The sequence below is a fragment of the Mustela nivalis genome (assembly GCF_964662115.1).
Source record: "Mustela nivalis genome assembly, chromosome: 4".
NCBI classification, from domain to species: Eukaryota; Metazoa; Chordata; class Mammalia; order Carnivora; family Mustelidae; genus Mustela; species Mustela nivalis.
This window is the reverse complement of record NC_139023.1, coordinates 145,218,499-145,239,998: the sequence shown is the minus strand read 5'-3', so window position 1 is coordinate 145,239,998 and position 21,500 is coordinate 145,218,499. Positions and strand designations below refer to the sequence as shown.

At 39.9% G+C, this 21,500-nt stretch overlaps 1 protein-coding gene across 8 annotated transcripts in view; it reads left to right on the top strand.

Annotated features, from left to right (window-relative positions):
• Positions 1-21,220, top strand: part of SMAD1 (SMAD family member 1) — a 75,019-nt gene extending 53,799 nt beyond the window's left edge. For all 8 annotated transcript variants that reach the window (XM_082728273.1, XM_082728272.1, XM_082728266.1 and 5 more), the window contains 5 exons: positions 4,184-4,441; positions 7,104-7,220; positions 10,235-10,456; positions 15,948-16,204; positions 19,872-21,220. In XM_082728273.1, the coding sequence (XP_082584399.1) occupies positions 4,184-4,441; positions 7,104-7,220; positions 10,235-10,456; positions 15,948-16,204; positions 19,872-20,015 (998 nt within the window). In that variant the 3' untranslated portion in view covers positions 20,016-21,220. The remainder of the gene's footprint in view (positions 1-4,183; positions 4,442-7,103; positions 7,221-10,234; positions 10,457-15,947; positions 16,205-19,871) is intronic.
• The last annotated feature ends 280 nt before the right edge of the window (positions 21,221-21,500 follow it).

Genomic DNA, 21,500 nt, shown 5'->3' with positions numbered 1-21,500 from the left:
GAATAAATAAATGTCCGGTGTATAAGCCACCCAATCTGTGGTGTTCTGTTTTGGCAGCCCAAGCAGAAGAACATGGATAGGAACTGCAGAACATTCCTAAAAGGTGCAAAAGTAGACCTGAAGTAACCTTCCTAGGTTTTGAATAGGACATCTGAACACCATCAAGATATTCTTACATTAATTTATAAATATATTGTGACCCTAGTTCAATGACCAAAATCTCTTTTTTTTCTGGAGGTAGACAAGGTGAAACTAAGGTTGATATTGGAGGAGTAAGCATGCAAGCAGGACGTTGAATAAGAAGAACTGTGAAGGGGTGGACTAGCCCTACCATCTATTAAAACACATTATAAAGCCTCTATACTTAACACAGTGGTTGTGGGGCACCGACTAGAATAGAATGGAATGGAATGTCTAAACATAGACCCTAACATGTATGGAACCTTATGAAAAAGGTGGTATATCACTGAGGCAGAGATGGGCTTTTTCATAAATGGTGTTGGAGCAACTGGCCAACCATTTGGGAAAATATAAAATTAGACCTATTCCTCATGGTATAAATAAAACTGAGCTACAAATGGATGAGATCTAAGTAAAATAGGAAACTTTATATGCACTAGGAGAATGATGGGTGAATTCCTCCTTACAATCTGGGTGTAGAAGAAGCCTTTCTGTGACTCAAGATCCATATGCAATAAAAGAAAATGTTGATAAATTTGATTATCAAAAGCTTTTTCACATAAAGTCAAAGGACAAGTGACAGGTTGTAATAAAATATTTGTAGCATATAAAATAGCACAGGCTAAGGTCTCTAATATATATTTATATTTTTTAATGAAAAATGAAAATAGCAAAAAATGGGCAAAAGGCACAAGCAGACCATTTGCAAAAGAATATATTAAAATGCCCTCTGAAATACATGAAAAGGTGATCAACTTTTGCCGTGAGAGAAATGTAAATTAAAATTACACTAAAATACCATTTCTCACCTATCAGATCATCCAAAAAAAAAAAATCAAAATCTTGGGGCACCTGGCTGACTCTGTTCAGCGTCCAACTCTTGGTTCAGCTCAGGTCAGGATCTCAGGGTCATGGCCCGCATTGGGCTCTGTGCTCAGCACCAGTCTGCTGGAGACTCTCTCTCTCTGCCCTTGCCCATTGCCCTCTCCCGTACCCCCTGCTCTTTCTAAAATAAAATCTTTTTAAAAAAGAGAGAGAAAGAAATTCCTTCAAAAAAAAAAAAATCTTGACAAAATATTCTGTCCTACAGGCTGTGGGGGTAAAGTCAGTCTCATATGTGGCAGGTAGCAATGTGAAATGGCACAACCCCTGTGAAGGAGCACTTGAGGATAATGAAGTTATAGCTTCATTTTCACCCATTGTGGCCACTTGCAGGGATTTACCCGGAAGGTACTCCTTTAACAAACAGCAGTATATGAGCATAGGGTTATTCATTTCAGCGTTACATGTAGGGGTGAAATACTGTCAACTGCCCAGACATGGGAGATTGGTCAAAGAAACTATGGTGCTGAATTACCTGTAAAAGCAAATGAGGAAGATCTCTCTAAACTACTAGGTTAATTGTCGGGTATAGGTGAATAAAGCAAAGTGCAAAAGAGTATATAGAGTAGGCTATTTTCCTGTTTAGTAGTAAAGACAAAATAAGGAACCACAAAAGTTAAGCACATCAGTTTGACTTTTTCACAAAGAAATACAGGAAGGATAAACCAGGGGATAGAAAGAAATTCCTCATCCTCTGAGGAAGTTAGGTGGGGGAACTGAGTAAACAAAGCATGATCTATAAAATAAGACGCTACACACAGCATTGGATGAATCCTAAAGACATAGTGTTGAACCGAAGAACCCAGATACAAGAGTATATATTACTCCATTTGTATGAACACTTGTGCATTTTACTATAGATGTGTGACACCTCAGTACATTTTTTTAAAGTTTATTAAAAGCTACTTGTACTGAGGCGCCTGGCTGGCTCAGCCTGTAGGGTGTGGGACTCTTGATCTCAGGGTCCTGAGTTCAAGCCCCATGTTGGGCGTGGAGCCTACTTAAAAAAATAAAAGGTACTTGTTCCTATGTCAGCAGTGCCAAAATTCATCTTATCTTACTAATCAGAGGTGAGAAAAAAGTTATTTTTCTCCTCAAGTTTATCTGTAGGGTGGTGCTTTGCTATAGTCGGTGGCACACTCCCCAGGTCATCTGCAGAAGCTGGTGATGTCATCCGCGCTGTGCACTCAGGTTGGCGCTGCGCCCTGGGCCAGACCAGCGCAGCACACAGCAGAGTTACTGCAGGAACACATGTGCCAAACATGAACTCGAGGTGTACATTGCCTCCTGCTGCCACCGTCACGTGTGAGGAAGGAGAAGCAGCAAGTTCCCAGTTCTAAGATTATAGGCAGTATGAGTCACTGAAATAGGGGCTCTAGTAAGTAGAATGTTTTATGTGGGGGGGGATGTCCTTTGAAGGGTCAAGAAGGAGAATGGATTCAAGGAGCTGTCTGGTGCAGCATTTGGGGGGAAGGGTTTAGAGCCCAGTGTTTACCCCCTTTTAAAGGCACTAATAATCAGACTTGAGACTACCGCTAAATGACCATGAAAGGCAAGTTGGAGAGTGGTAACTCACGCTGCAGCGGCCAAAAGAAAAAGAATCGTTGATTGGATAGGTAATTCAAAGGTATTGTGCTATTTTGGAGCCTTTGTTTATTTGAAATATAGATTTCTGTTGACATTGGGAGAGCCTTTAAGACGATTTTTTTCTTCAGCAAAATAATTTATATTTCAGGTGACTCTTGAAAGGTAGAAGGAGGAATTATGCTTTTGATGACTTAATTTGGGTAGATTCCATCACTGTGCAGTAAAGGAAACACATTTATGATACTAAAAAGATTTGTTTTAAGGGGTCCGTTAGTGGGGAATTTATTTCTACAGAGACCATTTAAGACCTTCAAAGACCTATTTTTACGTAAAAGAAAAAAACAATCTTTAGCTCATGAATAAGTGATAATCTAAGTGTTCACAGGACACATTTTCTTGCAGAAATGGTATAAGTTATAGATAAAGTCTCTGGAAAGCCCTCAGAAATCTACTTAATTCCTAATGCCACTAAAGATTGTTTCTTTGGGAGAATATATTCTGAGTTCTGCCTGCCAACAACAGTATCAGATTTTAAATCCTCTCTCCTCTGTGCAGATTTCCAAATGGGTGATTTTTCTAGCCAAGGCCATGAAAGTTGTAGTAGGGGTTCAAGGAGCCCCTACTATGTTCCCAGGAAGGAGCTATCTGAAGACTGTGGTGAGAAGTTGAGGCTCTAACCATTTAGGGCTTGCTATCTTCCATTGACATCTTATTTATAGTGGCTTTGCCTCTAGAGGTTTCTGGAGGTTACAGACCATGCTAATTATTAACTCTTAGCTTCCTGACGTACAGAGCTTTTAGGAATGGCTTGAGCTGTTTTCTTTCCTCCTCTAATGGTGTGTGCATTTTTGGGCTTTATACTTTGAGTATCCAATTAGCAGAGTGTGGATTGTATAACCTGTTTCTTCCTTTGCCTGTTAGGTAGTGCTGAGGAGTACTGAGAAGTGGGTTAAATGCATTAATATCCTCAGAGAAAAAATGTTTTTGTGAAGTATGACGACTTGGACACAACGTGAAGTCTGTCCCACAAAACATATCTTGTCTAACTAACGACCTTCGTTGGCATTTGGATTTTATGCGGCTCCCTGTATTTATCCTCTTAGTGTTATTTACCGTGCCTCCTTTTGTTTTAAAATGAGTTGATATGTCAGTTTACAATATTTCTGGTGAATAATTCATACTATTCAATAAGTATTAACTCTTTCAATGGAAGAGCTTATCAACCAGAGGTGTGACTGTGGAACTCTCATTGATGGTATATGTTCTTAATTGTACTTTGGTTTTTAGTGAACAAAAACATTAAGAATGGGGGAACCCTAACGTTTTTAACATAAAAGGTGTTTTGCAGACTTTAATTGGGCAGTTTGTCTGTGCTGCATGTCTCTTAGCCATTCTAAAGAGACTGTTAGCGCATTTATTCCTGAGTGAAAAATGGCTTTACTCAAGTTGGCAGGCGGGCAGGGCTTATCGTGACCTTACTATAGATTTTCATCATTTTCATGTTTGTCTCTTGCTTTTCTTTCCCTTTTTCCAGTTCTTCCTCCAGTGCTGGTTCCAAGACACAGCGAATATAATCCTCAGCACAGCCTGTTAGCTCAGTTCCGTAACTTAGGACAAAATGAGCCTCACATGCCACTCAACGCCACTTTTCCGGATTCTTTCCAGCAACCCAACAGCCATCCGTTCCCTCACTCCCCCAGTAGCAGCTACCCCAACTCTCCTGGAAGCAGCAGTGGCACCTACCCGCACTCGCCCACCAGCTCAGACCCAGGAAGCCCTTTCCAGATGCCAGGTGGGTTGGAATGTTCCTTGATGTTCGGGTCAGGTGCAAGAGTCCCGGGGGAAGCCGGGTGCCCCTGCACTTTGAGAGCACTTTCCCCTCTGCTCCATGGCGCTCTGCTCTCAGACTTAGGGTGCTGCTGTGGCTGGAGGGAGACCTCATGGTCAAGGAAGCAAATGTCCTCTTTGAGTTGTCAGGCACGGAAGCTTGAATAAGTTTTATTTTGGATTTTGAAGGGTTTGGAACAGCTGCATCCTTCTGGGTGGGGCATAATTGCATAATTGTCTTTGCTCCTGAAAAAAGAGAGAGAAAAATAATGTGTTGCACACATTTGTTGTACATGGTGGGTGGGGGGACCCTGTTGTAAGTGCAACCTTAGAAAAGCTATTTCCTGAGGGATCACACCTCCCTACTTAATTAAATTCATTTAAGTGGTGATGTAATCCCAAGAAACATATACTTTAGCAACAAAGGAAATGCAGCAGCAGTAGTGGAAACCATCTGCTTGTTTAACTTAGCAAAGACAAAAACAATTATCCTTTGTTAGATTGAACTGATGGTGTAATGTTTATCAAAATAAGTGATTAATTAGGACATATTTTTCAAATTATAGATTATTAAGCAAGCATCTCACAAAAAATGATTAGTGCCAAATTTCTTGCCAGTAGACTTGAAGAAGGATGCTCTATACAAAGACTTACTGAACTTCGATTAGCACGTCAAGGGGGGGAAATGGGCGGGCAGGCTTGTTTATTAGGCCACTTGAAGTGTTTTTCAGTAAATGCGAATTTGACAATAGTGCTGGTATGTCCTCAAAAATTGAAAGTGGTCCATGCTTGATGGTGCTGTCTTTTAGTTCTCTATATATTACTTCTTTTGGTCCTGAACCTTTTATTTTGCATGTTTTTTGTTTCTCAATCCAAAATTGTTCAAGATGAGGCAGGGCAGCAGGGATATAGAGGAGTTTAAAAATCAAACTAAGTATCATCGGTTGATTTCCTGTTCACCCCACTGTCTCCCAGACTTGCTGGGTTTGATGAATAGGTAAGTGGTGAGGAGATAGTCTCAGAAGCTCTTGGCAAAGTCAGGGTGGGCCCAGAGGTGAGAAACTGGAAGATTACTGCTCGAGTTTACACTGTGTCTCCGACTGTGAGGGCTTAAGACCACAGGCCAAGTGAAGGAAATGTGGACAAGAGAGAGCTGCCAGAGGTAGGAGTGGGAACTCGGGGGACTAGTAGAGTATCACCCATTGCTGTCTGGTGGTCTGTCCCAGTGGTGCTGACGCCATTGGTGAAATTTTCACCAGCTCATTGACAGAAATTTACTGCATGTGGTCTGAGAGGATGCTCTGTCTTCGTTCCTGCCTGGCAGGAAAGCAGAGTCGGTGTTACAGCTGCAGGGAAGAAGCTGAATTAAAAGAAGCTGGAGAAAGGGTGACAGAGGCATCCAGATAAGGTCCCCATAGTCCTGTCCTTGTGCTGTGAGTCCTTGCTTGTTGGCAGCTGGACAGGCAGGTGGCAGGTGGGAGTTGCGGGGTTGAGAGTCAGCTGGAAGGTCCGTCTTGGAAGTCTCTGACAAGCTGTAAAGGAGCAGCAGTGTGGGCCACCATCAAGCATGGACCACTTTCAGTTTTTGAGGACATACCAGCACTATTGTCAAATTCGCATTTACTGAAAAACATTTCAAGTGGCCTAATAAACAGGCCTGCCCGCCCATTTCCCCCCCTTGACATGCTAATCAATGTTCAGTAAGTCTTTGTATAGAGCATCCTTCTTCAAGTCTGCTGGCCACCTGTCTTCCACAGTGAGCAGCCCTGAGTGATGTCGGCTCCTCCTCCAGGTTATTCATGGTGCCTGAAGTGAGAGCGTTGTTCCCTGCTCTGTCAGGTGTGCTAGATGGGCTCCCAATAGCTAGTAAGGAGCTAGCTTCTTGATCACAAAGGATTATGTGTGGGCAACCCATAACCCCTTATTTTATTTAAGAAAACACAAGACCCCTGTTAGTGTTCTTTGTTTCAAAAGTCATGTTCTGTGCCTCTTATTGTCAGCTGGCCTTGAGCTTTCTAGAAGAACATATATAAATTCTGAAATAGAAGATAGCTGTGATAAACAGATTATTATTCTGCTACTCGGGGTTTAAAACTAGTAACTGTTAAAGCAGGCAGGAAGAAGGTACTCCTAATGGAGTGCTGAAGTCAGGAGAAATGAACAGTTGAAGTCAATGACTTGGCTGTAATGACGAAGTTGGTAAATTCGTGAGAGCCTGTGGGTTTAATGAAATGTGGGTTTAATGAAAGAGACCCTGAAGCTCTACTTAAGAAATCCTATGTAGTTTTTCCATCCACCAGTGAAACTATGAAATGCAGACATCCTCTCAAAGTGGATTGTATGAAAGTGTATTTAAGTACTCTTCTGGTTTCCAGAGAGTGTGAGGCTGGGTAGGCAGACAGCTCCTGGAACAGGCAGGTAGTGCTTTTCCTCCCTCTGGACCTCTGCTAGGGTTGTACCAGATCACAAAATGTTAGTCACTTTCAGAAAGTTCAGTGTGTGTAGCAGCTATTTTCCGATGGGGAGGTTGAAATGGGCAGTTCAATCTCAAGAATTTCACAAGATACATGTTTTAAGTGTGTATGTTTATTTAAGGAGAAAGAAATCATTTTCTTTACGCTTTGTAGCTGATACGCCTCCGCCTGCTTACCTGCCTCCCGAAGACCCCATGACCCAGGATGGCTCTCAGCCAATGGACACAAATATGATGGCACCTTCCCTGCCCTCAGAAATCAACAGAGGAGGTAAAATGCATTGCTCTTTATTCCCTTTTTCATGTCTAAAGTTTGTCTGTCCATTGTTACTCTCTCTCACAAATTTTATTAGTCTGTAGAAAGATAGCTATTAGAGAAAGAGCCCAGTAAGAGAAGCTAGATAGAATTTTTTGGATTACAGATAAGTCTTTCATATGAGGAACAAACATACCGAGTTAACTAATGAAGGCTTAAGTATAATTGTGCAGGTATCTGTTGAGAGCACAAGACTTAATAATTTTGAATAATTTTGGTGATAAAGGAGTACTTTTAAGTGAGGGACAGAGGGGTAATAGTAAAAACAATGAGCATAACATTACCGAAGTGGAGTTGTCACTGGCGATTTCCAAAATTAGAAGTTCATAGAACAAGGCTTCCCAAAGGTTCTTTTGTTGTAAGGATAGATATTCCTAAATGTCATTATTTTCCAGCTCTCCTCCATATACAGCTGCAGCTGGAACAAACTAGTAACATTTGTGTCTTTCTTGCTGTATTTTTTTTGTTTCTAACCTTGTTAGGAAAAGGGGCCAAGGCACATGTTTTTCCTGTTCTCACCTGAAGAGCATAAGCAGAACCTGTGAGCAGGATGGAGCATTTCTTTCCCTTTCTGGGGGGGGGGGGGGGGGGGTGCGTTTCCAGCCCTGCCCTGCCACCGGCAGTGACTGAGGGGAGAATGCCATCGCGCTGCACTGGCGAGTGGAGTGGGCCTCGCCGAGCAGAGAACGCGCGTCAGAGAGTGTGGGGAGGATCCCAGAGCACCCTAGGAAGGCATGACCATGTTGTCGAAGAAAACTGTTCCCAAACAACTTCTCATGGAAGAAAGTGCTTCCCTGATGCGCCATGGTGTGGGCCATTTCAATATGTATGCATTTTATGCAAATTGAATTTACAGTGCAATCTGATTACTAGGTGTATGTCTCATTTCATTCTTACTACATTTTTATGAAAATGGGAGATAGCTCAGACATTGTCAGAGTTGCTGACATTTTTTAAGTTCTTAAAATCTGATGGTAAACTCAAAGAACATTTCTTAGATGCACAGTGTAATAAAATGGAATGTACACCTTTTTTAATCTGTAAAATGTTTTTACCTCTGTTTCATTATTGGCTCTGTATTTTATGGTTCCTCATACTCTCTCACACAATCTCCCAAACATAATTATCAACCAAAAAATAAAAATGCTGGTTTAGGAAAACAAAACAAAACAAAACTCCTCTGTCTCACACATCTTTGGCGTTTGTGTTCCGGGAACACAACAGCACGAGAGAATGGGCACAGCACCGCTGCCGCGCCGGCGAGGAGCGTGGGGACCCTGCAGCTATTGCAGTTAAGCCAAAAATGTCTGATTTCAGGAAGCAGGCCTTTAAATTGCTATAAAAATTTTCCTTTAAATAGTTTTTATGAAATTTCCCAACTAGAATAAGTTTACATTTAATATCTTCATGAGGCAGGAACGTCGGCCTTTCTGCTAGTGTTTTACCTTGGGTGGTTTTCCTAAAGCAGGAGTTCGCACATTACGACCAGTTCAGCCTGCTGCCTGTTTTTGTAAATAAATTTTTATGGGAGCACAGCTCCGTCCATTACATATTATCTGTGGCAGCTTTAGCACTGCTGGGGCACAGCTGAATAGTTACGGTAGAGACCAGATGGCCCACAAAATCTTTCTGGTCTTCTACAGAAAAAAGTGCGTCATCCTCTGACCTAAATGAATGACATCTTGAACAATCCCGATAGCTTATAAAAGCCTTCTTTAGTGATGTCGCAGCCTTCTTTTAAGCTTTAGCACTAGGTGAATCCTCAAGATCTTGCTCTTTGAAATACAGCACACTGACCGGTGGTAGTTGCTCGGCAGAGAAGAGAGCCTATGCCTGTATTCAGCTCCCTTGCTTAAGCGTATAGAGCAGCTAACGTATGCATGGAGTTTTTTAATGATCATGTTCTTTGTTTTTCTAAAATTAAGGGCATTGTGATGTCTGTGGAGGTTGATGTTAAGAACACAGAAGTACTTCTTCCCGAGCAGTTAGAGCTTACGCTTCTAATGTGGGTGTTCTTTCTCTTTTTACGACTGTACACTCAGGACCTCGTAAACCTCAGATCATTACGTATTGGCATACTGGGCATGCATGGTTTGTGTTCCTGGAATCTCTGAAGCAGTGGCATAAGAGGTTTTACTACAGAAGGAACTTATCTTTAGAACCTTTTAGTTGCAAATGTTTAGAAGCATGTTCTGTTTGGAGATTTGTTAGTCTTAAGAGATTTGACTTAACAAGCTGCATCCTGTCAGTAAAGTTGGGTAATTTCCATTGTTGGCCCATTCTGGGAATGGAGAGACAAAACACACCTGCTCTGCATGACTTAAAGCAAATATAAGGAAGTTAGCATGAAATCTGGATGAGAGAGATATGATTCATTCTGTAAAAATGGCCAGCTGGCAAGATTTCTTCCTGCGTTTGAGGACTGGAGCCGAGCTGTGGCCGTGATAGTTATTGGCAGCTAAATGTGAAGTAAGGGAACTTCTTATCAATAATTAGAAACTGATTTTCATTTGCTCGGCCTACGAAGGCTTTGTTGAAAGTCACCCTTTTTCTGCCAGCACCTTTGGCACGTTTCCTGTCCTCGATTGTGCTCTTCCCATTTGTTTGTCACTTGCCACTTGCATTTCTTTAGATGGGGAGCCAGTGTCTGCGGTGGGGGTGACTTCCATTCTGGCATATGGCGGAGCAAGTACCATATTGTGAGTGGTCAGCAAATGCCGTTGGTGTGCTTGCTTAGCTGGCGTTCAGTGATCTGATAGTAGTTGGAGATTATTTTCCAATTAAAGGGGAATGTCACACTTAGCAAGGAGTTAGATGTGTTAGATGTCACAGAGAAACTGTACACATTATAATGGTGCTTGCTTTTCCGCATCTTCATTCCATGATTCTGAGCCAGTTTCACAACAGTTTCAGGTTTTGAGAGCCCGAGGCACTAACCGAGGTTGACTCTGAGCTCTTCTTTCTTATAGATGTTCAGGCGGTTGCTTATGAGGAACCCAAACACTGGTGCTCTATTGTCTACTATGAGCTCAACAACCGTGTGGGTGAAGCGTTCCACGCCTCCTCCACAAGTGTGTTGGTGGATGGTTTCACCGATCCTTCCAACAATAAGAACCGTTTCTGCCTCGGGCTGCTGTCCAACGTTAACCGGAATTCCACTATCGAAAATACCAGGCGGCACATTGGAAAAGGTGAGTGTGCGCTTGAACCTCGTTCAGATGTTTATCTGTTGTGTCCCCATTCCCCCAGAACTGACTTAGTCGTTCCTGGGGCAGACTCGGAGAGCAAACACCAGGTAGTAAACACTGGCTCCAGTTTGTAAATATTTTTTCAGTTTCTATTACCAAGAAAATCTGCAGTTTTTGTGTCTGCCACCTCATGGGAGTTGATATTAATTAGCTAAAATAGTTATTTGGGGAGCACAATTCTATCTTACTTTTGCTGCAGAATAAAAGCAGCTGTTAGAAAGTGACTTAAAACCTCAAACTAAAGGCAGGTTAAAACAAGTAAACCTAATGTGTTTCGAATGAGTACCGTAACTCACGGGAAAAAGGAAGAAAGAACCAATCCAGAATAACTTACGAACATAGTGTTTGGCCATGTATCTACAGTCCGGGCCAGGTAGGGTAGAGTGCTTGCAAACGAATCCTGAACCTCTCTTAGTAGACTTGATTATCTAGTAGCAGTATGGGTGAAACAGTTCCAGAACTTTGAGACAGAAAGTGAAGCAAATGATTGAGTGCAGTGTTGCTAAGAGAAAGTCTGGCTTTTCACTGTGGAATGAGAAACATACCGGCGTGGAGCATGGCAACAGATAAACCCTGGGGTGGTATCAGGGTGAAATGACGATTTAATAATATGTGTGCGTATCTGTGTCTGCATGGTTAGGTTCTCGTGGATGTGTGTGTGTGCATGTGTAGGTGCGCTCAAATATGCGTATAATCTCTGATCCGTCTGCTGGAAGGGCCAACAGCCAAAGACACCCAGGAAAAGGGAGTACATCTGGTGCTCAGGCCATCATCTCTAACACCATTTCCCACTGAGCGAGGATCCGGGGCTTATCGGGGAAAGGGCTGACTCCGGGTAGACAACGATGAGCCCAGAACATTTTGTTATACCAGACGTGAAGAAACACGAAAATGATGGGGGCCTGTCACGGGAGCCAACTTGGAGGGGCTTCCCCTGGCCAATTCTGGGGCAGTTTAAGTACCAAAATAATTAAGTGCAGCTATGGATTTTAAACCACTGAAAGACAACAGTAATTTGTAAGTCCCTGCCAATAATAAATCGCTACAGGAATGAATGAATGGGGAAGGCTGGTTGGGAAATGCAGAGTGAGTGCTAGAGCTAGAAAGTCATCATTTTGCAACCATCAGTCAGGAATCCTCAGTGGATGCTACACAGAGAACTTTTGGCAAGAATCAGGATATTTGCATGGTCTTGCAGTGTCTCCTCACAGCCTGCCTATTAGTTACTAGGGAGAATAAAAATCACAAGTTACGGGCGCCTGGGTGGCTCAGTGGGTTAAGCCGCTGCCTTAGGCTCGGATCATGATCTCAGCATCCTGGGATCGAGTCCCGCATCGAGCTCTCTGCTCTGCAGGGAGCCTGCTTCTCTCTCTCTCTCTCTCTCTCTCTCTCTCTCTGCTTGCCTCTCCATCTACTTGTGATCTCTCTCTGTCAAATGAATAAATAAAATCTTAAAAAAAAAATCACTAGTTACACAGTAGAGACACTGGAGAGCGTCTTGCCTGGGAGATCAAAATTATCATCACCAGTGAAAGAAGATGGATTTCATATGCCACTAGATGTGATGCCCTGAGTACGAGGTAGCATCACCTATGCAGAATTCCAGTTGAGATCCAGTTGAGATGCAAATCTTAATCTCATCAATGGAGAATGTTCACACAAACTGAAAATTCTACTCAAAAGGGAGAGGAGGAACTGCATTCTTCCAAAATAATCAACGTCAGAAGGCAAAGGTGTGGAAATGTTCCACATTAAAAGAGATTAAAGAACTGTGACAGCTGTGTAATAAGCTGACCCTGAACACGATCTGTCCCAGAAAGGGGGAAAAATACCACAGAGGACCTTACTGGGGTCAGCAGGCAGAGTTAGAACATGAGTGATAGATTAGATACAACTGACTATTGTACCAATGTTCCATGCACTGGCTTTGCTATAGAAGAGAATACCCCTAGTCTTAGGAAAAACACACACACGTGTATACATAAAGGTATCTATCCATCCAGAACTAACCCTGTGTCAGAGTATAGGCAGACAGGTGCATATATACATGTATATATCTCTGGACATGTATATATGAATGTATCTGAGGGTATGTATGAAAGCATAGGAGGGAAGGGGGTGCAAACCATCAGACACCTGGAATAAATTGTCACAATAGTGGCTAGATGAGTGCTCTTTGTTCGTTATTCTTGGCTGTTCTATTTCTGTACATTTAAAACTATTTTCATAGTAAACATTTTTTTAAATGACCTACTATAAAATTTAGAACAGTGGACCAAATCAAGTGGTTATTTAATAAATGTTTAAAAGGCATTTGAGATAAAAGTTCAACACTTGATCCAAAAACAAAAACACCTCCTAAAACAGGAATTAGTAGGTAGTTCCTTAATACAATTAAGAGGGGGAAAAAAACAAACCCTAAACTCCACATGTGATGAAGAAATGCTAGAACCTAGGTTCATGACATATAGATATCTATGATCTATAAGCCCTGGAAATTGTGCATAAGCACAATTTTGCATACATTTGGGATAGAGGACTGTATTTTTCAATAAGTTCTAAAGTTGACCATTATCCCAAAGCACTAAGAAGTCATTGTACTCTGAAACATTTCTATTAAAAATGAGGAAGAGGGGCATTTGGGTGGCTCAGTTGGTTAAAATGTCTGACTCTTGATCTTGATCTAGGGTCGTGAGTTCAAGCCTTGTATTGGGCTCCATGCTTGGCATGGAGCCTACTTAAAGAAAAAAAAAGAAAGATTTTAGGAAGAAAATAAGGATTCTAGGAATGCTGTTACTTAAAATTGTTTCAGATACCTTGACTAGTGTATTCAAATGTAGAATTATCAATAATGGAAATAAGCCAAAATTATCATTATTGCAGATGATATGATTAACTAATTGACAGTAGTCTCGGGGTAGATTCTTGAAGTAAAATTAGGTCAAAAGTAGGTCTTGATATATTATGCCAAATTATTTTCCAGGAAGCTTTTATTAATTTCCACTTGTACCATAAGTCTGTTTTGTGAGTGTCTTTCCTCCTTAACCCACATTGGTATTACTGACATAAGTAATACTGACTGTGGTAATAATTTTGGCCACTGTGTGTATTCAAAAGTTATGGTTGTTTATCTAGAAACTTCTAAAGAATTTATTTTTAGAAACTATGTGCCAGTTTTCTTCAATCTGGGAATAACCAGTTAGAAAATATAGTGGAGGAGGAAATGAAATTTCCAATAGCAACAGAAAATGTAGTTTTTTTGGAAATAATCTGAATAAGCAATACATGAGAATTATGTAAAGAAAACCAAATTTTATTGAGAGAAAGAAAATTTAGATATATAAATAAGCGGTCAGTGTTCCTTAAAGAGAGGGCTTAAGATTAAGAGAATATTTTAGGGACATCTATTCTTCCTAATTTCAGTTTGTGGTTTAAAACAATCCATGCTAGAATCACAATGTGTTATTTTTTTGAAAGTTGGAAAATGTGTTCTGATATCGCCTGGCAGGATAAACAAGTGAAAATAGCTAAATTTTTTAATGGAAGAGTAAGGAAAAAATTCTTGATGTTAGGTTAATTAAATATTATGAAACTACAGTTAAATCAGGTTTAGACAAAATGGGTAGAATAAACTAAACTCGGACTATATTGTATTTCAAAATTAATATATGTTAAGTGAAGCATAACAAATCGGTAGTCTTCTAGTGGTCCTGCGGTAACAAAGTTAGCTTTTAGGTGAGGCCGTAGAGAGAAACCCTGACCTCATTTCATATATGCAAATAGATTAATGAATTGAGTTTTCTTTAATGGCAAGCTATTAAGAAGCTAGAAGAAAATACATTTGATCAGAGAGGTAGAAATTTTCTAAGCATAAAAAGCAATAGAAAAGATCACAAGAGATTTGACTACTCAAAGCTTTCAAACTTTGTGTATTAAAGAAAAATACAAAGGACTGATGGGGAAACAAATAGGAAATAAATTATTTATATCTTACACGTAGGTCATAAAAAAACAATAAAAATACTAGAACCCCAGTGGAATAAATAGGTAAAAAATAAGAACTCTTATGAACAGTAAGTTCATAAGAGAAACACAGATGGCTAATAAACAAACGAGAGCATATCCAGTCTCACATATAAATTAAAACAATACTGTTTTTAGGCTGTGATTTATTTTATTTGTTTTTGTCTTAAGCTCACTCCATCCTGGCACAGGCAGAATGAGAAGGGCCCTCCTACACTGCTGGTGGGGTGTAAATTGATACAAGCATTCTGGAAAGTCACTTGGCAAAGCGAATCAAGAGCCTTTGATCCGGCAATTTAACTTCCAGGAATCTCTCCTAAGGATATTAATCAGAAATTATCCAGAGACATTTATCCTGGCATTGTTATAACAGAAAATTAGTATCAGTGCTGTGGTCCCGTGTTGGGAGAATCGCTAAAGTAAATTGTTGTGTCCGTATAATCATGTAGATTATGTTAAAATGTTTGCAGAGAAAGTTTAGTAATACTCAAAACCTGGAATCCAGTGTGTCCAAATATTAACAGTTACTGCCTCTGTGTCACAAAATAAGTGATACTTTCTGCTTCTTTATATTTGGTTTTACTTTCTAAATGCTCAAAAACGAATGCTGCTCATTTTTATAATCAGCAAAAAAAGTAAACACACACACTCTTAAATTGTTTTCTCTACATTACACAGGAAAATGGGCTTCTGTTCCAGTAGCTATTTAATTGTTACAGAAGTCTTAGCCATTGTGTGTACATGTAAGCACAAAACTCAGTTTTTTTGATTGTATTGGAGACAATAGTTTAAGGATTGGCTGAGACCTGCCAGAGTTCCCGAGTTCCCTGCAAGGTAGAGTGTTTAAAGCCACATGGGGTGTGACTCTGTTCGCTGCGTGGCCTGTAATAAAGTAATGTCCCTTACTGGCGTAGGGCTTTGTCAGAAAGCGCCCCCCCCCCCCACCGCCACACACACTTTACTTTTTTTTAAAGGCTGAGTAGGATCAATTTCCTACACTCTAAGATGTCACAGGAAGAAGTTTGGAGCAGATGGTAGTTCGGGGAGATCAGATTGCACACAGTATGAATTATTTTTATAATTATTTTCTCCCGGACCTTACATCTGACAGCTCTCAGCAGTACTGCCTCCACCTCGGATTTGCTAGTTCTTTCACTCGTCTTGGCTCTCCTTTCTCTCCTGTCTTTGTTATGTTATTTCCTAGAAGCTTCTTGGACATACGTGTTAACAAAAGAACATTGTGTGAACTAATAGGGTTAAATGAGATTTTATCAGTTGTCCAAGATTTGGAGCGTATCTCTCTAATTAGCCAAAGTTTAAATCCATGCAAATTCATATACTGAAGATACACAGAAGCTTTACCGCTGTGAAAAGTGATGATGAAGACATTGCACACGTTGTCTTCCTGCAGGAGTACATCTTTACTACGTGGGAGGGGAAGTGTATGCCGAGTGCCTCAGCGACAGCAGCATCTTTGTGCAGAGTCGGAACTGCAACTACCATCATGGATTTCACCCCACTACTGTCTGCAAGATCCCTAGTGGGTGTAGTTTGAAAATCTTCAATAACCAAGAATTCGCTCAGTTATTGGCACAGTCTGTGAACCATGGCTTCGAGACAGTCTATGAGCTCACTAAAATGTGCACTATCCGCATGAGCTTTGTAAAGGTAAGTGAACTCCGTTGCTCTGGTTAGGGCTTGACTTGCTGCACTTCATCTCGGTGTATAAATCTGGGTCTTCTTGCTATGTGTCCATAGAAGCCCACTTATTACCTAGGCGTTTTTGAACTTGAGTAAGGATGTCAGTTATTAGGAGGATATAATTAGAATTACAGGAGTGTTTGTATTAAATGTCAAGAGTGTAGGAGCCTCGAATAACTTTTTCCTATTCAAATAGGCATGATTTTAACTATTGTAGTACCATAAGAAAATGTTATGCTATGTGTTTAACACTTATAATTTAATCGCATGGTTTTCTTAGGAGGTCAGTTGAGTTAAATACATGTCCCTTCCTATTCATTCTGTTTCAGTACTTAGATGGTGGTAAACACTTGTTGCTTTTGTCTCAGCAATAAACAAGTGATCTTTTTGTAAATATTCATCACACTGGGGTTTACTTTTGACTGGTCAGGGTTTTTAAAAAATGTTTTCAGTTAAACCTCATCACAGATCAGTAGATGCCTTAGTTCTAAGATTATAGTTAGGGTCGAGGACGGAGAAGGTTAAAGACATTGCTCACAATAATTGATCTCTTTTCTGCCTTCGCTTCTGCCTCTGAGAAATAAATTTTAAGATGTCATTGAAATGTAAAAAAAAATTAAATATCTGATTAGATTTCATGAGTTGTAACTTACTGTAGTGATTGACTTGTCTCTGAGTTCTCAAAGATAAATTTTCATCCTCTGTTACCTTGAGAAACAGAACTAATTATATATTTGGGTGAGGCAATCACCTTTTATGTCCTCTCTTCAGAAGCTCACCTAACTTGTTGTTAAACCTGTTCTGTAATGTGTGTGTTACAGAGGGTAATTTTGGAACTTTACTTTGTTAATCATCCTTTAGATCAAAGATACCTTTCTACTATCTTTTTTTCTTACTTCTTTGAATCATATTAGCAGATTTTGACAGCGTTCTTTTAATATTTTCTCGAAACATTATTCAGCAGTTCTTTGTAGCTGAGTCTGGTGCTTTTTTAGTATTAAGAAGGGTTTTTTTACCCTTTAGAGAGGTTAACCAATATGCTGTGTACCCGTGAGACTATGAAGATCTTTCTCATCCACAACTAACATTCACTGTATAATTTTTGACTTTGCATTTTGGCTAAGGTGAATTTTAAAATGGGGACAGTAACTTGCCACCAGTGCTTTTTGTTTGTTGTTTTATGGTATGGAGGAAAGAGTACCTGTTAAGAGTCAAAAGACCTGACTCTAGTTTTATCTGCCATTTTAACTGTGCGATTAAAGCACAGGGATCCTTTCTGGTCCTCGTGATCATCATCTTTAAAATGGGTGGATGGAGTTGGGAACTGTGGTAACCTTTACCGGGGTTCCTTGAGAGTCTACTATTACTGAAGGACCACTCATGTAGAATTTATGACTCTACTGCTCTAGCTGGCTTTCTCCTCAAGCTCATTTCATATTGATTACCCCCTTTTTTTTAAATAATTTTTTATTTTTTATAAACATATATTTTTATCCCCAGGGGTACAGGTCTGTGAATCACCATGTTTACACACTTCACAGCACTCACCAAAGCACATACCCTCCCCAATGTCGTTTTACTTTTATACATTTCAAATTACGTGTACAGAAGAAAGAACAAACTTTACGCTAATAAAGAGTGTTTATGATATAAGGATATGCATTAAAATGTATTAGATTTCATTCATTCAGCAAATATTTTTAGCACTATTCCAGAGAATTAATGCAAAGATGAAAAAGCACCTGGTTCACAATGCTAATGGCCTATTATATGTTTAATTATAAAATAATGTGGTGTATACTGGAATGGAGGGTAATACAATAGAATTATATATATATGAGATATATTAATATAATATATAATAATAATATAATGAACATTGCTGGGAGGCTGGATTTGGAGTTGAGGATAAACAAATTCTCTTTTAGAACTCCTGCTGACATGATAAAGGGCATCTGCTTATACATTTGCAACAAAAAAATTGCCTAGTGGGGCACCTGGGTGGCTCAGTTGGTTAAGCAACTGCCTTCGGCTCAGGTCATGGTCCCGGAGTCCTGGGATCAAGTCCCGCATCAGGCTCCCAGCTCCATGGGGAGTCTGCTTCTCCCTCTGACCCTCTCGCCTCTCATGCTCTCTCTCAAATAAATAAATAAATAAATAGATAGATAGATAAAGAAAGAAAACCTTTAAAAAAAAATTGCCTAGTGTTTCTATGGTCTTGTTCTTTGTTATCATAAGGATTGCATACCTTGCCCTTGTCACACTTAGCATCTTAGAGAAATTATACAGAACATTTTACTAATATTAAGTCAATCATGTGTTATTTTGAAGACTGACATTTTGGACTTTAAAGCACACATTTTATAAATTATTTGCACAGTAAACTCCCCATATTTCTGAAAAATCCAAGTCATTTCAGCTCAACAAGTATCTCTAGGGCTCTGCTTTATGCCATTCACCTTGCTAGGTGTTTGCAATCAAAGATAAATAAGATCTGGGGTGCCTGGGTGGCTCCGTTGTTAAACATCTGCTTTCAGCTCAGATCATGATCCCAGGGTCCTGGGTTTGAGCCCCACATCTGGCTCCCTGCTCAGTGGGAAGCCTGCTTCTCTCCCCCTGCTTCTGTTCCCTCTCTGTCAAATAAATAAATAAATAATCTTAAAAAAAACGATAAATAAGATATGATCCCTGCCTTCAAAGAACTTACTATCTAATGGAAGAAACATACACACAAACCTTTAAATTAAGATTAGCAATGTACTAATAGAAGTAGAAATGCATGGATGTATATATGTATGCAGTTCATGTATCACAACTTTTTCCTGAAAGTTCTGATATTTATATGTATTTCTTGAATGTCCTGGAGTAAGTAGGTGTCAGAGATAAATGGTACCCAACCTTCTCTGATATCCCTCAGGAAACAAGGGGTTTATCAGAGCTTTCCCATTGCCCACCACAACAGTAAGTTTTTTTGATCTTCACAATTGCAAGATTACCTTTTTCTTTTTCACTTTAGTGTCCCAATTCAGTAATACTGAAGATGTCAGGCAAGCTGCCTTCTTGTACAAATGTGTAATGGAACCTGTTGATTTGAAACAGTGATTAGGTGTCAGTAATAGCTTTTTGGATATGTGTGTGCTTCTGCCAGCTTGCTTCGAGATTGAAAGATCAAGAGCTCTTGTGTTGCTAGGAGGACCGTCAGTGACTGAGTGGGCAAGAAGCAGAATGTCAGTTTGTCTAACATAACTTTTCCTTATTTTCTTGGTGATAGTGAGTATTTAACATCTGTTACAATACTATCAGTAACACAGTGGGCAATGAATATGAAAGGTAAAAAGTGCCTTTGTTAGAACAGCCTTATAAGGTATTTTGAAACTTCCATTCCCCAAGAGCACTACTTCTTAACCTGGAATGTGTGGAGGGACCTTAGGGAGCCTTGAACACACCCATCCCCTGAAATTGCCTTCCAAATTGTGTGTGTGCGTGTGGGGGGGGGGGGGGTTGTGCACACAAGCATCTGCCTTACGGAAAGCATCCGTGTCTTTAATCAGCGTTTCTGGTTATGGGAACTCTTCTTACTTAAAAGTTTAACCACAGTGTTAAGCAGGTTAATGACCTCCAATGTGTCTTCTAGGGCTGGGGAGCAGAGTACCACCGCCAGGATGTTACTAGCACCCCCTGCTGGATTGAGATCCACCTGCACGGCCCCCTCCAGTGGCTGGATAAAGTTCTTACTCAGATGGGTTCACCTCACAATCCTATTTCATCTGTGTCTTAAACGGCCTCAGGCTTCTGCCTCTTGAAAACTATTGAGCCTTGCATGTACTTGAAGGATGGATGAGTGAGTCAGACGCGATCAAGAACTGACAAAGGAGCCTTGATAATACTTGACCTCTGTGACCAACTGTTGGATTCAGAAATTTAAAAAACCTTGGTAACATACTGTCGATATCAAGAACCCGTTTAGTTTACATTGTAACATTCTATGGTAAAATCAACTAAAATGCATACTTTTAGCAGGACTTCATGTAGAGTTAAAGGAGAGATGGCCAAGCCAGGGACAAATTATCTATCGGAGAAACGGTCCTAAAAGATTCTTTTGTGTTTGGCACTTTAAGGTCATCGTTTGGCAAAAGTTTAGCATTAATAGTCTCTCTGAAGTGTGTTTTTATCAGGTTTAGAACCCATGTTGAGTCTTCTCTTCATGGGTTTTCATAATATTTTAAAACTATTTGTTTAGTAACGGTTTTTGTTTTTTAAGTAAAGTTTAGTCTTGATGATATACATGGTAATCTTTCTAAAATTGTATGCTGACCATACTGCTGTCAGAATAATGTTAGGCATATGCTCTTTGCTAAATATATATGTACAGAATATTTGGAAGTTAAGAATTGATTAGACTAGTGGATATAGGAGTATTTGAGGGGGGTGGGGGAGAGGGAAATGACAACTGCAAATGTAGAATATACTGTAAAGAGTCAGTTTGTTGCTTTCAAGAAACAAACTGATGTCTGAATTTTGCTGTGTTTCAATTTTTTAGAGATTTTATCCTACTTTTTTTTTTTCGTGTCTTCTATCCCTTCCTCTCCATAAAGCAGTTATGCAGCCGTTTCATTCATAGAACTGTGAGAGCAAATGAGTAATTCCTGCTACTCTGAAACCGACTGCCTGTATGTTTCAATACCAATTGTATGGAGTGCTTGAATGTAATAATCAGTTTTTATGGAGTTTACAGAAATGGGCTTTAATTTTCAAGTGAATTGTTTGCCAAACCTAGTAACTGTTTAATATTTGGAGGATTTAAAGAACATCCCTGTTTAAATCCATTTCAAACTTTTTAAATTTTTTGTACTATGTTTGGTTTTATTTTTCTTCTGCTAATCTTTTATATTCACTTATGCTCTCGTACATTGAGTACTTTTATTCCAAAACTAGAGGGTTTTCTCTACTGGAAATTTTAAATAAACCTGTCATTATTGCTTACTTTGATTAAAACTTTGTTGTTTCCGTCCTGAGTTCACTCACTAGATTTTAGGACTAGTAAGATTTACTACTCTTCTGAGAGATTTTTCTCAAATATTCCTTGCCAAGCGTAACAAACTAAATTACTAACACAGAGACAGAGAAACTGAATCGTGAAGAGAGCAGAGTCCCTTTAAATCAGAAAAGGAAGGACATGTGGAACTAAGAAAAAAGAACTAGCAAAATTTGGAATTTTAGACCTAGTTGTATGAGCTTCTTTGTGTGAGGAATTCCAGCACCA